Below are 17,551 nucleotides of genomic sequence, written 5' to 3'. Positions count from 1 at the left end.
GCTGGAAATGGAAGGCACACAACAGCTACTAAGCGCAGGGCGACTACAGGTCCTCCTTTCCCAGGATGTGTCCTCCTTTTCTCTCCAGGAGGAATTCCATTATGTCCTCCATTTTGAGCATGAATAAGAAGCATGGGTTTATATTCATAGAAGAGTTAATTTTGTTAACGTCCTCCTTTACTGTTATGATAGTCTGGTCACTCTGATTTAGGGCTGCTGTGTCTGCACAGCCGGCGTAATCCGGTTTCAATGCACTTTTGGCCGCTGCAGCTCAGTGCTATGGAACTCTGGGAAGTGTAGTTCATTCAGCTCTGGCAAACTACAATTCCCAGTACCCCACAGCACTGAGCCATGGCAGTGAAAGGAGAGATTATTTCGACAGGGCGGGCGCAGCTTGGATGGGCCTCTCGGGGAGCCATTTTTTTTAAGCATTGGGATTTGTAGTTTCCACAAGGCCCTTAGCCTCGTCTGCCAAACTACAAATCCCAGGATGGAGCCATGGGTGTTATGAAGTAGCATTTGTACAAAAAGGGAGGAAGGGGGGGAAAGGAGCTTCGCTTCGGAGACTGGAGGGTGCATCCACACTGGAGAAATGACCCAGTTTGAAACCGCTTTAACCGCCCTGGCTCAGTGCTAGGGAATCCTGGGAACTGTAGTTTATTGTGGCACCAGAGCTCTCTCTGACAGAGAAGGCTAAGTGTCCCACAAAACTACACTTCCCAGGATTCCCTCACCTTGAGCCAGGGCAGTTAGAGCGGGTTATTTCCGCAGTGCGTTTTGGAGGCCATTTCTGAGGGTCGGTGGGTGACGTCATTCCCACCCCGGAAGTAGCGTTCGAAGCCAAACCGGAAATGACGACGGAGGCGTCGTACGTAACCATAAAGCTGCTTACGGCCAGAAGGTCGCTTGGCTGGCTGCCCTTTCGGCTTCCTTTTTGTCGGCCTTTCCTTCCCTCGCCCTCCGGCCGCCTGGGAGGGTTTTGCGACAGCCGTAATTAAGCGACATTGCAGCAGCCGTAAAGCAGCACGCCCTCTTGAGATCGTAGAGAGAGAGGGGGGCTCTTCCTGGAAGGTAAACTCCCCTGTAATGCACCCCGCCCTTTGCCTTCTCTGCCTGCTCTTAAGAGTAATAATGATAATGATCAACACTCCCAGCTTAAGGCTTCTGCTCAAGGCAGGAGGGCCATGTTGGGGCTCTTGGGTGCCTTTTTTGGGCCTCATTCCATCACTCCCCCCCTTTTGACATAATGCTCTTTGGGACCCACTTCATGGACGGAGGAGGCACAGCGCTTAAAGCGGGATCAGTTATTACATTGTTATTATTATTAAATTATTAAAGTGGTGTCAAACAGCATTATTAAATTACTAAATTATTATTATTATTTTTATCATTATTAAATTATTAAAGCAGTGTCCAAACTGTATTATTAAATTATTATTATTGTTATTATTATTATTAAATTATTGAATTATTATTGTTATTATTAAATTATTAAAGCAGTCTCAAACTGGGTTATTTTCTACAGAGCGGATACAGCCTAAGTGTTGTAGCTCTGTCCCCTGAATTCTGGGATTTGTAGTTTTACAAGGCCCTTAGTCTCCTCTGCCAGACCAAACTACTAATCCCAGCATTCTGTGGGATTGAGCCATGGCAGTTAAAGTGGTGTCAAACTGCGTTATTCCTTCAGTGTAGATGCACCCCATATTGCAGCGCAGTCGTTTATAGTATTGAAAGCACAAAGACAGCTTGGAGCAGTTCTTTGAACAGTGGACTATGACTCTGGAAGCCAGGGTTCAAATCTCTGGCTGAGCCATGGAAACCCACTGGGTGAACTTGGGCAAGAAGAAGTCACACTCTCTCAGCCTCAGGGGAAGGCAATGAGGAACCTCTTGCCAAGAAAACCCTATGATAGGTTCACCTTAGAGTTGCCATAAGTTGGAAAAGACTCGAAGGCACAAAATGACAACAAGGAAAATGAATTCTTGTCACTCTTTCATGATCATTATGTCTGTTTTCTTAATTCATTCAGCCTGCCTTGGTGCTTTCTTCCTTGATTTTCTTCAGTAAGTATTCCAGGTCCTTGTTGGTTTCAGCTAGTAGTACGGTGTCATCTGCGTAGCTTAGGTTATTAATGTTCCTTCCTTCAATTTTCACTCTCTGGCCTCTAAGTCCGCTCTGCAAACAATGTTTTCTAACTATCAAACGCCTCATTCGCATTACACAATAAACTGATTTTTCCATTGGATTGTTTCAAATCAATACAGTGATTCAACACCAAATAAGACGTTCAGTCTTTGGTGGTCGCGATCAAACCTGCTCATTTCAATTTAACCCACATTCAGTTTAATGCATGTTCACATTATCTGTTGGACTGATTCAAAATGAGTTCTCCATGTGTGACGTCACAGAGATGATCGCATCACAGGGAACTGAATACAATCGACAACACGCTTGTGCTTACGTTGAACTGAATCCTTTAAAAAGATGTGGTAAATGCCTCAGATTTAGAAGAACTGGGTCTGGCACTGCCCCCTGCAAAGTGCAACAGAGAAATTTGGTGCCAGTGTGAACAAAGGCCCTTTAAAGTGGTCCAAACCACTTTGAAAACCGTTTTATTATGTAGTGTGAAAAATATCTGAAATCCAAACCACTGAGCAGGTATTTTGGATAAGGGAAACTCAACCTGTGATTGTATTTTCAAAGTTGCATTTCCATGAATGCAAAGACTTGTGTAATGGTTCAGCTATATAAACATAGTAAATGAAGTGGTTTGTACAATGTATACAATTTTTGCAAGGATTTAGGATATATATTTTTGTTGCTGTTTACATTTTCCCAGCTTTGTTTTGTGCAGTGAAGACGTAATCCGTTATCCAAAAAGATGAGAAGAACCAAGTTGCTGCTTTCCAGTGACAGCCAGGAAGGTCCTGAAGACTGATGCAGAGGATTAACAAGAACGTAGTTTTGGGTCTTCTGACTTTAACCAGTTCAGTCTTCCTCTTGTTCCAGTTGTACTATTATAAGTATTATTTGTCCCCCAAGGTAAGAATTGTTGCAGCTCTATAATTAAATAATACATAAATAAATGTAAGTTCTGCATACCTAATCTAAAAGAAGTTTGTTCTGATCCAAAGTGCATTGCTTGAATATATTGTATCTCATCCGCACTGCAGAAATAATGCAGTTCGCTTTAACGGCCATGGCTCAGTGTTGTGGAATTGTGGGAGTTGTAGTTTCTGAGACATCTGGCCTTATGTGTCAGAGGGCTGTGGTGCCACAACAAACTACAATTCCCAGAATTCCACAGCATTGAGCCATGGCAGTTAAGGTGGTGTCAAACTGAATTATTTCTGCAGCCAATATCAGTAGTAATTGTGAGCAAAGCAGCACTCCAAAGCAGTTGTTTCAATAGTAAATTCCACTGATTCACGTAAACATGGTTTAGTTCAGGTATTATACATTTCATTTTCCTGACTGCTATGGCTGCGAGCAGAGAATCTAATATGGCTCTTGTCTTGAGGTTTCACGAGTAACAAAACCCAACCATTGTAAAAGAATCATTTGCCCACATGAAGGAAGGTGTTTTCTGATGTAAAGCCCACTGCAATGTATATATGCATATAAAAACAAAAGGGTTAGAGTTAGAGCTAGTAATTTTTAGATTGAGTTACTGATGGTTAACTTACCCTTAAATTCTGACAGGCCTGTGATCTTTTAAAAAAAATCTGAGTAGGAATAGTCAGACAGTATATTTTTAAGGGATTGGATGAGAAACCTTGTTAATTTTGGTATTTAGTAGCCCTTGGACCATTTTCTGTGTTTGTATTTATAGCATTCCCATATTGCATCTTTTCAAGTTATGTTAAAAAATAAGATACAGAGTTCTGCCCACCAATACTTGCCTTCCTTAACATTTGGATTTTCAATACAGCTTTACAGCTGGACCTGTCTCTTACCACTTTTCCATTTGACCATCTCTGTTATTTTCTTTGCGTTCCTCCAAAATCACTTTTCCGGCAAGATTTTAGATCACCCCCTTAGTCTTTATACCTTATTGTAATTAAATCAAAGTATGGTTTGAACATTGGTCTAGGACTCTGGAGAGAGTTTAAATCCCCACTCAGCCATGGAAACCTTGGACAAGTCACATTCTCTCAGCCTCAGGATGGCAAAGGCAAACCCCATCAGAACAAATCTTGTCCAGAAACCCCTGTGGTAGGTTTGCCTTAGGGTTGCCATAATTTGGAAGGCATACAACAACAACAACAACAGGAACACTATGCAATTCTTTTATTCTTTCCCTGCTTAGCTATTCCACCATTTCCATCCCTTTCATCTGTTGTTTCCCTGGGTCAGTTTTAGACTGTAAACCCCTGAGTATAGGAGATCAGTCATGCCTACTATTATGTAAAGTGCCATATACTTCATTGGCACCATAGAAAGGCAAGGTGTCAAGAAAAATGTCATTGGCTGCAACTGCACTGCAGAAGTAATGCAGTTTGATCAAAAGCAGTTTTTAAGGTACAGATTTGACACATGAGAACTAAATGTCATATTTGGGCCCTCCTTTGTGCAGGGACATAGCCAGGATTTTGGGAAGAGGGGGGGTCCAGACTAAGTGCCACCATTATAATGGGGCTTGGGTGCAGCGGCGCAGTGGCACACACCATTCATTGTATCTAATGGAAGGGGGGTCCGGACCCCATGGAATCCCCCCCCCTTGGCTAAGTCCCTGCTTTGTGTGAGCATGATGGTTAATTATCCTGAGATTTGAAACCATCACCAGACAGGCTACTAAACAAAGATGATTGGATCCTGATAAACAATAATAAAGGGAAATGCTGTTGTAGCTTCACTTTTCATTGCTCTCTCTTTTTTTTATCGCTGAGATTTGACTTGTACAGCCTCTTTTATTTTTTTTATTTTTGTTTTTAAAGAATGGAGCTGTTTTCCCCAAGATTAAAGGGACCAAAACGGGGCAAGACAGTAGTCGATGGGTAAGTTACTCTGCTCATCGTCTTTTCCTTTTAAATGTAAATTTGATGGATTTTGTTTCTCCTGAGTAAATTCATTGCAGTATTCCTTGGTTCACAGGGTGAAGCTCACCACCTCAAGTAAAATCAGCACCTTTTAGTTAGACATACGCTGTTGTTGCTTTTTTTTTTTTAAACAGATCAGGTTATATATATGTGATCTTATCCCTGTTCCACTGTGGTTCTTCATTCATTCATTTATTTGTTTTTGCAAGCACTTTGCAGATAGGATCCTTAATATCTAGTTTTGGTTTGAAGCAGTTTATTTTTGGATTATAGTTCTCAAAATCCTTCAGCAAGGGGCCATGGTGGCTGAGGATTTGGGGAGTTATAGTCCAAAATAACTTTGGTTTTGTAAGCAGTACAGAAACTGGATGCTCCCAAGTCTCTCATCTGGATTGCATTTCATGGATAAATTCTTGTTTTTTGCAGCATGCCAACAATTTCTTTGCCACAAATCCAGTAGAGCTATTGCCCAATAATATACATGGCATTATGGTGGGTGGAACAAGAAACTTGTGCACTTGAAAGCAGCTTCCTCTGCTGCAGAGTTTTCAGCTTTTGAAAATAGCCTTTTAAAAATGTTCCTTCTTGTCTCTTTAAACAGCACGTGGTTAGAAAATTCCTTAGTTTGGTGTCCAGTCACAACATAGCTGTGCATCTGATTGATCCCATGCTTCTGGGGTTGATTGATGTAGACTTGGAGCAGCTCAGGACCTCCCCTGATGGCAGCCAGTCAGAATGCAAGTACTTTTGTACTCCCCGGGACTGCACCACATTTGCACTACTGGACAAAGCTTGGAAACACGAGGTGAGATCATTTCCTGCAGCTTTATCTAACCATGATAAACTTGACAGCAGTTTTAAAGACTAAATACTAACTAAATACTAAATGAAATACTAAATGAAACAATGGGAGACTTGTAGCTCACAATTAATTTTCCAGTAGTCTTTGTGGCAAGGGGAAGTCATAAAGTGATCTCATCCTTAAGGTGATTAGACTGACCCTGCCATAGCATCAGAACTCTTAAGGATGCCATAGTAGTTTGCCTGTGATGGCGATTCCTATTTCCTTTGGCCTTCAGAAAGAGATACCACCTCCAAATATGAATTCCAAGAGCTCTTCTGCTATTGCAAGGTTCACTTAAGCATTATTTGCTTTTGCAATCCGGTCATTGTGTGACTTCGTTTTGCCTTAAGCATAATATTAGTACTTAGAAGGGAAATTGGAGAAAAACTGAAGAGAGTGATGCTATGCAGAAACAACAAAAAATAAAGATTAAATGATATGTGTGATGCCAGGTGTGTTGGACAAAAAGAAGAGATTAGATAACCCTCAAAATGTCTGTAGGGAAACTTTTGAGTGTGTGTGTGACAGAGAGTGATAGAGAGAGAGAACTCAACTCTGCACAATATAACTAAAAGTGCAAGTGAGGGGCAGTTGCCCAAGACTGATTTGCTAAATGGATTGGATATATTTCAGAGGAAAAACTGTCAAAACCTCCTTTGAGTTTTCCTTTCCTAAGAAAACCCTGTGAAATTCATGGTGTTGACATAAGTCAGCAGACGGCTTGAAGGTGTACACGCGTGCACACACTCAAATTTTTGGTGTTTGAACAAACCCTCGGAAAGAGATTCAGACATTATAATCTGTAGTAATAAAGGAGAGAGTGAGTGTGCATGTCTCTGTCATAACTCCCAAATTAAGAAACTTGTGCAGTTTGAAACTTGGTACACATACTAAAGAAACCTTAAGGTTGTGCATCTCAGGTTTATTTTGTTGTCGATTTGTTAATTCAAATTAATATGAAGCTTGCAGTACCAGTTTGAGTCACTAGATGGGAGACTTCTAACTAGAACTCTCTGGTTATGGTTAAAACCGAGTTGGCAGGGGAGAGAAAAGGGTGAACTTCTTGATTTTGGAGTAAAGAATGAATGAAGCAGAAAGCTAAGGATGTTTTCCAAAGCAGTACGATGGTTATATGAGCAGAGCCAGAACAAATGCCATCTGTCAATTTTAGGTGGGCTTGTTTCGAGCTGCTGAGCGAGTGGGCTTCCAGTGGCTAAAGATTCAGAACAAAGACCCACGTCTGGAAGGGATGGATGACCTCTCTGGGACTGAGATCCCCCTGCACTACATCTTCAGGCTGGCTGCTCATGCCATTCACCTGGTTGTTTTTTATGAGAGAAGTGGAAACTACCTCTGGCATGGGCCACTGCGGTTAAAATTACACATGGACCGGAAGTTTGTTCCTTTCCAGAAGTTACAGTTTGGCCGCTATCCTGGAGCCTATGACAAGTAAGAGAGGGCTGGGCAGTAAGTTTCAGTGTGTTCAATCACTGAGCTTTAGTTGTCAAATAAAAATTACCAGCATCATTGAAATACCATTAAGATCAGATGGGGAGGGTTACAAATGGGAAGGCACCTAGATCAGTAAAACAAACTTTTACATATGTTAATGCAAGTTATAAGACAACTTGATTCTCTTTCCTTTCTCATTCTTTTGCATAATACTGTACCAACACTGGAAATCATCCAGTAACTATTTGGCAATAGGTTCAGGACAGACAAAAGAAATGCATCTTTAAATACACAATTGCCTATCCGTAGCCATTAGCTATTATAATTAAATGGAATTTCTCTATATAAAGGCAGGCATACCTTTGAATATAGACAGGGCATCAAACAAAATAAGAGAGAAATAATGTACATCATGAATGTTGAAAAAACTTATGATTTCTCAATGGTGAATCCACTCAAATACATCTGTCTTCTTTAACTTGTATAACATAGATTCAGGGAAAAGGCTTAAAATAGCCCACATGTGTTTCTGATTGCTGCTTGTTGGTGATGATGGGTTGAATAGTTTTGCATCATGTTAATGTGGATGGATGGAATGATTTTGAGTGCTGAAATGAAAATGGACAGGATTCCTTTAGCGTTTATGTGTCTGAGGTGATAGTGCCTACACTACTGGTTTTTTCTCTCTCTTCCTTTCATAATCTTAATAATGCAAATTGGAAAGGAAGTGATTAGTTTTGTCAGATTTCTGACCAGGATAATGTAACATTTTTTTCCTTTCACAATAGATTAGAACTACTGAGTTTTGCCATTGATGGGTTAACAGTCCAGATTCCAAAAGAACCATCTGTGTTCCTAGAGGAAAGATCCCAGTCTCGCTTTATTGAATGTAGGTACAGAGAAGCTCGCTCTTTCTTCCAGGTTAGTGGTTACCAAGTAGCGTTACCTTCAAAATGTGAATTATTTATAGCTGTGGTTTCCTGTTTCTGTGCCTTCTACATAGTTCTTTTGATTTTGACCATAGTCCTGTATCTGTTAAGATCTAATGAGATTCAATTCAGACCTATCAAAACAGTAACTTAAAGTTTCAGCCTAAAAGCCAGCCACAAGGTCCCATATTTTGCACTTGTGGTAGTTACTTGTTAAGATTTGCTATGCAGCTTAACACTTGGTGGCGCCAAAGAATGAACATAAACTATGAAGAACACATTTGTGTAGGAGAACAAGAACAGCATTGCATTAAGTTGCCATGAGTCAGAAATGACTTGAAGGCACAGCAATCCATGAATCATCTGAGAAAGATAAAAAGTAGGACAGTTTACTAAATCACTTTATTCTTTTCATAAAGCAGGATAATTTACAAAATAATCACCCTTCCCTGTTTTTTTTTAAAGGTGTACCCTGGTGATGCATCTCTTGATGCAGTGGAATTCAGGAAAAAGGCCAAGGCACTGCTGCATCTTGCTGCTCTGACATTAAATAGTTTAGGAGTCAAATTCTGGCTGAGCAGCGGAACTTGCTTAGGTAAGGAGTTTACTACCACTTTTGGAACTATTTTGGCCCTTGTGTTAGCTGTTGAGTGAGAACTGAATGCATCAAATGGATTAATTGTGTTAGTACAGCAAAGAGTCTAAAATAGCACCAGCTTGCTGCAAGCCTTTTCCATAAGCTTACAGAGGTCTCCACATTTCCATTTTCTCCTTCTCTAGTGCTCATTTCAAAAGACATATTCGGCAAAATACAACAATATCCAAAAATTCACAGAAAGAGCAATATTCAAATGCCAACCAAATGCACAAAATACTTGATGCAAGCTTTTGTAGCTTCGCTGGTGGCTTCATCCGGCAAAAGATGTGTAAAAATCATACAGGAGAAGAAAAATGATGGTAGAGTCACAAGCCTACATTTTTCAATGTGATCTTGTAGCACCCTTGAGAGAGCAAAGTTTGTCATAGACATGTGTCTACATTTTGTATCAGATGTTTCTGTTGTAGTTCTGGAGGGATCTCAATACTGTCAGAGATTACTCTCCTTCTTGGCCATGTGGGGATCAGGGACAAAGGGCAAAAAAAGACAGGTAATAAAATTTCAATTCCGTTAGCAACAGAAAAATAACTTGAATGGATTATCTGTCTTGGGATATCCTCTCATTGTAGGGAGGGGATTCAGTTACTTTTCAGTCAGGTGTTTTTGACTGTATAGAATGTATGTATTATTTAAATGCATTTTACTCCCCATGATTTTTTTCACATCAGTTTCCTTCATTTGTGTTTCCTCTTCATTTTTTTAGATTTGAGATTAGGACATTTGTCAGGGTAGCCTTCTGACTCTTGTTGAACTTCATTTCTCATCAGCCTCAGCCAGCCTGGCCAGTGATGAAGCATAGTATATTGTACATCTTACAATATATATTGGGGACAGGGTGTGTTTCCCACTTTATGACTTACCTTTTGCTTCTCTGTACAAGGCTTTTTAGTCTGAGAATAAAATAATTCCAACACACTTCGATGGTTTGTAATATGCCAAAACATTTTAATCAGATCTATATAGAAATGCTTTTGTCTCTTTTCCATCATAGAAACATTCCAAAAGCTTAGAGAATCACAACTTTCTCATATATGACTGTTCCATTTGAACATAGGCTGAGATCTTATTCTGGGTACTCAGAGGGCGAAAACCCCTCTCTTCTTAATCCAACCTAGCAAGGTAACTGGCTGCTGAGGAAGGGCTAGAGCTCTCTACCATTTCTCTGTCAGCATTCAGTAGGATAATTAAAAACATTTTAAGGCCTCTGGAGGAAAGCAACTTTTGTGGGTTTAAACTGTACCAACTTGCAGTTCATAGACTTTAGCCTTTCTATTTGCCCTGAAGCTCATGGTTCTGCTGTATTTTTAGGTTGGTACAGACAGTGCAATATTATTCCCTACAGCAAAGATGTGGACTTGGGGATTTTTATTCAAGACTATAAACCGGAGATTATTTCAGCATTTCAGAAGGCAGGATTACCACTAAAGCACAAATTTGGCAAGGTAGGTAGATAATGTGTCTGACTGCTAATTTGCTATCTTTCTCATCTTTCTCTCCATGTTTCTGTTGTAACCATTGCAGTAACAAGCTCTTAGAAGCATGTGTTGACTCTTCTTAGAGAAATAGGGTGGATAGGACACTGGTTGGACCCAGGAAGATCTGGTTTCAAATCTCTCCTCAGCTCTGTTTTTACTGAAGCGGGGGCAGCCTGGAGTAACCTGCCTCCAGAGCTGTCTTGACCTTCCTCTGTTGCAAAGCCCATTGTTCTGACGTTGGGTAGTTGACCGCATACATGTCCTGCTGAGCTGCCCAGCACATCCACTACCACTGCAGGTTGCTTTGCTCTGAGGTCAGAACAAGATTTCTCATGTCAGTCACATGGCCAGATACCATGGTCTGACCTCAGAGTGAGCTCTTGGTGCGGATGCACTGGGCAGCTCAGCAGGACACATTCCAAACAACTGCCAAGCATCAGAACTGAAGATCCAGAGAAATGAGAGAATTTTTGAAATCTAGAACAAGAGGGGTGAAACCCAGTTCTGGTACTGAGCAGGCTGGACATAGTCTGGTCTACTCGCACCAGAACTCAGCTTTGGCCCATGCTTTGATCGGTCTTGTCGAGGGAACAGGGGGAGGCCGTTGTATTTAGCCCATGCAAATAAGGCCTGAGTCTTACTTAGGGTGACTTCGGGTTTTTCCTCAGCCAACCTGTCACACAGTTGCTGTGAGGATAAAATGGAGAGGGGAACAGGAACTGTCCATTAACTTGAGGTTCTTGCAGGCAAAATTAATAGTTTGTATCCTAGTTGTCAGGTCTCTGTGCGAGCCACATCCCAACATGTCCCTTGCATTGGAGTATGAATGAGAGGCAGAAGTTTTTTCTCAGTAGCTTGGTTTTCACTGATTGAAATAAATTGGATTTGGTTTAGTCATTGGCCTAATTGTATGCCTTGGTGCCATCTTCTTAATATTTTCTGTACAAGGGCTGTAAGGTTAAGTGCACGTAAACCATTCACGCTTATTTTGAAGAAAAAGCTGTTATAGATTCTCAAACTAGAATTCTCTCCTGATTCACATCAGATCCTGCACCACTTTTCTGACAAAGTCTCTTCCACCAAAAGGTGCTGTCTGTTGCAAAAACAGGAAAGGATGTGGTCCCCCCCAAAAGGAAACTGGTCCAGAGTCTTGCACATATTTTGTAATCAACTCCCACATATTTATTAAATTAAGCTATATTTTAAGCATTCTTCTTAAAAATGGATAACATGTCATAAAATTGTATGTAAAAGATGCATGTTCACAGTGGTCAATCTTGAATACCTATAATATTTATTTATTTGGCATCTCCTCCCACCCCTGGCCCAATTTCTGTGTTCTGCACTATATATGTTTGTTTTCTTTGACAGGTAGAAGACAGTTTGGAACTGTCCTTCCAGGCAGGAGGTGATGATGTAAAACTTGATATTTTTTTCTTCTATGAAGAGAATGACCATATGTGGAATGGAGGAACTCAGGCGAAATCAGGCAAGAAATTCAAGTAAGACTTGGTTGAGTCTTCTGCAGTTGGTTTTGTGTCTTTTTGAAGAACACTGATGGTCTCAGTGATAACTAGGGGCAAACTGCTGTATAGCTAAGCCTTACCAGATTTCTTTTGCAATGTATAGCTACAGGTGGTTGCTTTTTATGTCCTAGGACAGTTCTTTTCAAACTTCGGCCTTCTTTCCCTATCTTCTTGTTTCTCAATTCCCAGAAGTCCCCACCAGTAGTCAGGAATTCTTGGAAGTGAAGCTAAAAAGGTCAAGCTATGCTTGAAATCCACAGTTCCAAGCCGTTATCTTGAACTGGAGATAATTATCTTGACCTGAAGATAAAGTAGGGCCCTGTGACAGTGATCAGTGCTCTATTGGAACAGTGATTTCATTAGATCAACATTTAGAATAATCTTTAAAGTACAAGGATGCTATCGTGGGCAGACAGAAGTTCCTTGGCAGAAGAATCAGTGTGACATGGATTCACAGAAAGTAGAAAGGTTGAAAATCACTGATTTGACTAAGGTACTTGCTGTAGTGATTCGTGGAGCAGCAAGAAGGAGAGCAAAAGTCAACGAAGTGCTCTTAAACTAGGGGTACTGATTGAATTCTTGAGAGCCCTGCTGAGGATTTGGAATCAGGTGGGTTTGGAGAAATGTTGTATATCTAAATCGACATTTCAAGGTAGAAGAAATGTGACATTCTTGTTTATTTTCCCCCCTGAGTTTATTTCTTTTGTCATGTTTCACCCCTGAGGCCTCATTTTATTTTAGCTATGCACACTCCATCTGCACCTTGTCTTCAAAATGGTGTCTGTGTCTAGAATTCAATGGCAAGAACTGGGTAAAGTGGGCCTTGTAGCTGGACTTCACTTATTGTAGAGTTCCCATTACTAGTCACAGTTGTTGCCCCAGATTGCTCAGCCTGCACAGACCTTTTAAGTGTTTCATGTATACATGTATTCTGCAGTAGTCTCATCAGAACATAATCAGGTGGGCATACACTGCTTTAACATGCTTGTGTTATATAAATCTATCTGTTCCCCCTTTTTATGTCTATTTAGCTGTGCACACATGCTCTGTAAGGGATTGTGGAGGGACCTGATGTTTATCTTGCCTTTTGTTGGCCAAAACATAAAACTAGATAGAGTAGGATTGGCTAGAGTAGAATCACATTCTTTCCCAATTCAAGCTTGGATTGTATTATTTACTGCAGACATGCTGCTGCAACCTGATACCAAAGTTCTATGTTTCTCCTGTGCTTCTTCACCAACCTTCTGGTGCTCATTTAAAAAGCTTCCAGTTAGAAAGATGACAAGAAGAAAAAGGAAAGGAACTGGATGGATGTAAAAACTTACAGCTAAGTAGAGGACAAAAAATAAAAGGGAAGAGGTGGGTGTAAAAAGACAGGAGTCGCTTTGTTAGAGGTTTCTTTCTCTGAGGCACCAATGCACTTAATCTGAAAGGTGCTCTAGAATCCTTTGTATGTGCTGAAACACACTAATCTTTGAAAACTTTGAAAACTGGAATAATAATAATGAGGATGATTAGGATTATAATATATTTAGAGGCTACTTAGGTGAGTACACATAACAGGGCTTTCACTGTAGTTGGCTGTAAAACTCCCTCCTAAAAGAAGTTACAGTAAGTTGGTCTATCTCACTTGAGTCTTCAGAGCTAGGCTTATTATTTCCAGGTCTGACTACAGTGGTACCTCGGGATACGAATTACCCAGGTTACGAATTTTTCGGGATACGAATAAATCCCATAGGGATTTATTGTTTCGGGTTACGAAGGTTTTTTCGGGTTACGAAAAAACCCTGGCGCTGTTTAAATGGAGCCGCGGCAGAGCCGCGGCTTTTTTTCCCATTAGCGCCTATGGCAATTCGGGTTACGAAGGTTTTTCGGGTTACGAAATTAGCCGCGGAACGAATTAATTTCGTAACCCGAGGCACCACTGTATTTTGAATGTGTTGTTCTCTTTAATTTTTTTTTTATTTTTATAAATTGTTTTCAAGTTAGGTTTTTATCCATTTATATTTAATGTCTATTGTGCATCACTATAGGAGTCCCAGCAGGCTGAGAAGCTATAAATAAATGCTTTAAATAAATATAAATCATAAAGAGCTATTTAGTGTGCATAATTTACATCAGTTGCAGAAATCAGCTTTACAGATTGCAAAATCTGATCTTACTGGCTGCAGAAACATTTTCTTCATGCATTGCTTCATACACGTATCTCGCATGGCATTTTTCTACCCCAGGTTGCACTGATTGGTGAGCACCTTACTTGCCTTATATTGACCCTCTTTGTACTTTCTGTAACACAGGTACTTGTTTCCCAAATTCACACTGTGTTGGACTGAGTTCATAGAACTCAAGGTACGTGTACCCTGTGAAACCCTCCTTTACATTGAAGCGAACTATGGTAAAGATTGGAAGATCCCTGTGCAGTTGTGGGACTGGAAAACTTCACCACCCAATGTCCAGCCCAATGGGATGTGGCCTATTGATGAATGGGACGAAGTCATTCAGCTGTACTGATCTGTTTGCAAGACTTTGGAATGTATCTGTTGCCAGTTGAATTGCACCTTGCCCAGAAGTCCTCCTCAATTCTGGGATGCTTCATTCTAGTTGGAAATGGAGGTAGAACAAGCTAGAGGATTAGTGTATGTTTTTGGCAGTTGTTTCTATAACTGGGGAGAAGTTTTACAACAGTTTATTTGTGAGGAAAAGAGCAGCATGAAGCAGGATTTTTGATGAAATAGTATTGCGTCAGCATGGTGTAGTGGTTTGAGCCCTGGACTATGACTCTGGAGATTAGGGTTTGATTCCCCACTTGGCCATGAAAACCCAATGGGTGACCGTGGGCAACTCATACACACTCAGCCTCAGAAAACCCCATGTTAGGTTCACCTTAGTCACTATGATTCGGAAACGACGTGAAAGCACACAACATTGTGTCAAACTGACTTAAGAAATAAATTGTACACTATACTTTGTGCCACACTAAAGCCAGCCAGACCCCACAACCATGTATAATATTCCATCAGAGCTGCCTAAATTTCACAAGTTTTCCTGTCAGCCTAGAATTGTAAAAAGTGAAAGGGACAGGGATAAATCACTTGGTACAACAGCCCATTGCGTAAACCTATGGAAGTCTCCATCATTCCACCTTCTCCTTCTACAGATTATTTCAAAAAAGGGTTTGAAAGCATAACAATTGGTGTCACCAAGCATTGATACACAGCTAAGATGTGGATGCATTTGGAAAACAGTCTGATGTTCTGGCCACCCTGTCCTTTGAAGTATAGTATAAAGCTGGAAGAGAGTCACAGGAATGGATTGAGAACGGAAGCTCCTTCCCTACAAGAAAGAACTGGAATATTTAAGGATTTTAGGGAATTATGAAATTACTAATGAGTGGAAGAAGTGAATAGGGAAAAGGTGTCCCCCCCCCAATTAATAGTAGAACTCATAGGGGCATCTAGTGGCTAAGAGTGATGAACTATTCAAGACAGAGAAAAGAAAAGCTACTTTCCACAATGTATAAATCGGGTGGAGAAAATGCAGCCTGCAGGTCGCATGTGCCTCACCCTTCACCCATTCCCCAAACTCAGGTATCCCAATTTAAAAAAACACACTTTTCAGTTCCAAAATTCTCCTAAACCACTCAAGCAGCTACAATCAGAATCACTGGCATGAGAAGATTTTCTTCTCTTTATCCCCCAAACCTATCTCAAAATAAAAGCAGGTGATTTCAGCTAAAAGACCCAAACTGGAAGTGATGTCACTTCAGACTGTTTTGAATGCATTCCTATGGCCAGCCATGAGGGCACAGGGGTAAAAAATGGCTTCCACGTAGCAGAGTTGCCCACCCTCTGCATAATTAATAGAATTTGTTGGCCCAAGATGTACTGATGAGGTTAGCTGGCAGCAAGTTGACAGTAAGAACCAATGCTGATGAGGTGGGCAGACTACAGTTGGCAGTAAGAACCAATGCTGATAGGGTGGGCAGACTATCACTAACTTAGGCTGAAAATAGATGGTAGTAAAGGGGCGCCTTTGAGCACCAGATCGGGGTCACAGAGACTGTGCGCCACAGCCCCAATCTGGCATTTTTCTAACCCCAAAATAAGCAGCAAAATGCTGCTGCTTTTTGAGCTGGTAAAAAGCTGCCCTTTCTGTTGCAGTGGTGACTTTTCCCCATTTCTATGGCATGGTGTATGTAAATGCTGTGCTACAGAAATGCCGTGATGCTGCCCCCTGTGTGGGGCAGCATGATGCTGGCTTGTGGGCCAACCACCCTGAAGCTAGCTCTTTTTACCAGTCTGTACCGGCAGTTAGTTTTCTTGGCTCTGTGCTACCTCTGTACTCAGAGACTGTCTTTGAGTCGCAAAGGAGCAATAGCAGAATTAACAGTGTGCCCTTCATATTCCTCTTGTGAATGTTCTTGAAGCATTTGGTTGCCTACTGCATAAAAACGTGGGTGAGGCTCGAGGAGCCCTTGATCTGATCCAGCATGACTCTTACATTTTTAAAGTGTTGGAAGGAACCCAATTGTTCTCACTCTGGTTCTTCTTTAAGGACGTTCCCTGAAATCCTGCCCCAGTTAGCTTTCATACATGTGTGATTGAGTGCCACTGACAGTTCAGCCTTTTTGCTAGTTCCAACTTGTTTTGCATTTGGTCATGGTATTGAAATTCATTTACAATGTCAATTTGTCACATCACATTATTAAGAGTAGCAATTTTAGAAATTTGAAACAGAGAAAGCTAGACCAAGAAACTCAATTTCTAAGTAGTGCTGGATGAAACTTCTCCTAGTATATATTATTTATTATAAAGTGTTAACATGGACTTAAAGTATGTTTAAATTATTTGGAGCTCTATAATACAAAGCACAATAATATAACAGCTCTCTGAGAAGAGAGAATGTGAATAGAATATTTTCTAACATGTTCAAAATGTTCTTGGGTACTGTTATAGAGAATAATTAACAGAGAAGGAACTAATACATAACACTGGCTAACAGTATTTAATTGAGTTTTATTTATTGACACATGTTTATTTTGTACATTATATAATCTAGTCAGCTGTGCCAATCAAGGGAGTTAGTTGTGATTAAGTCCCATTGGAATGAATGAAGTTAGGGTTTTTTTGGATTGGGACCGTTTGTTTAGGATATACTTGTTATGTTATTTATGTCATGGTACAGTTTTAACTTGCAGTTTAGGATGCTAATCATTACAAAACAATCTCAAGACATTTGAGACGTCTAAAAGACATATTTCATTCTTATGGAAATGTTCTTTGTTATAAACATGTAAAAATAAAGTCAACCTGTTTGTTCATTATATGAAGTTACAATATAACCAGGGTGTTTCTGGGGGTACATACTGAACTAGATGGCACATCATAGGGGGTGGTATGCCTTCTGGTGTGGAGGTACCACTGCATCTCTCTGCAGGTAGACTGGGACTCCAGAGACTGAAGGGATCCATTTCACTCACTCAGAGTTGGCAAGGAGGCTGCTGAGACACTGTTGGAATGCCATAGTAAACTGGAGTTGTCTCCTGCTGCCAAATGGCACCTGGATCCCTTCAGGACTTGCAAACAAGACATGTAGACTGGTACATGGACAGGCCCTTCAGATGCCCCA

General features: G+C 40.7%; 1 protein-coding gene across 2 annotated transcripts; it reads left to right on the top strand.

Moving 5' to 3' along the window:
- Window positions 1-860: 860 nt before the first annotated feature.
- On the top strand, window positions 861-17,248 carry FKTN (fukutin). 2 transcript variants are annotated; one of them, XM_042453314.1, is made up of 10 exons: window positions 861-1,071; window positions 2,840-3,042; window positions 4,938-4,997; window positions 5,641-5,844; window positions 7,055-7,332; window positions 8,124-8,256; window positions 8,730-8,859; window positions 10,231-10,364; window positions 11,769-11,886; window positions 14,221-14,405. In XM_042453314.1, exons 2-10 carry the CDS (start codon window positions 2,938-2,940, stop codon window positions 14,262-14,264), a joined length of 1,206 nt encoding a protein of 401 aa, XP_042309248.1. In that variant the 5' UTR covers window positions 861-1,071; window positions 2,840-2,937; the 3' UTR covers window positions 14,265-14,405. The 2 variants fall into 2 exon arrangements, with proteins under 2 accessions (XP_042309248.1, XP_042309247.1); XM_042453313.1 differs by having other exon boundaries at window positions 868-1,071; window positions 11,769-11,899; window positions 14,221-17,248.
- Window positions 17,249-17,551: the final 303 nt, after the last annotated feature.

Source organism: Sceloporus undulatus, chromosome 2 (assembly GCF_019175285.1).
Source record: "Sceloporus undulatus isolate JIND9_A2432 ecotype Alabama chromosome 2, SceUnd_v1.1, whole genome shotgun sequence".
Lineage (NCBI taxonomy): Eukaryota > Metazoa > Chordata > Lepidosauria > Squamata > Phrynosomatidae > Sceloporus > Sceloporus undulatus.
The sequence above is the reverse complement of the archived record's forward strand: the minus strand, read 5'-3'. Positions and strand labels throughout refer to the sequence as shown.

Bases quoted from the DNA above. Each gene is read 5' to 3' on its own strand.
- FKTN (XM_042453313.1), top strand. From the start codon at position 2,938: ATGCAGAGGATTAACAAGAACGTAGTTTTGGGTCTTCTGACTTTAACC. The intron at 7,333-8,123 runs GTAAGAGAGGGC...CTTTCACAATAG, and splicing joins TATCCTGGAGCCTATGACAA to ATTAGAACTACTGAGTTTTG. The intron at 8,257-8,729 runs GTTAGTGGTTAC...TTTTTTTTAAAG, and splicing joins AAGCTCGCTCTTTCTTCCAG to GTGTACCCTGGTGATGCATC.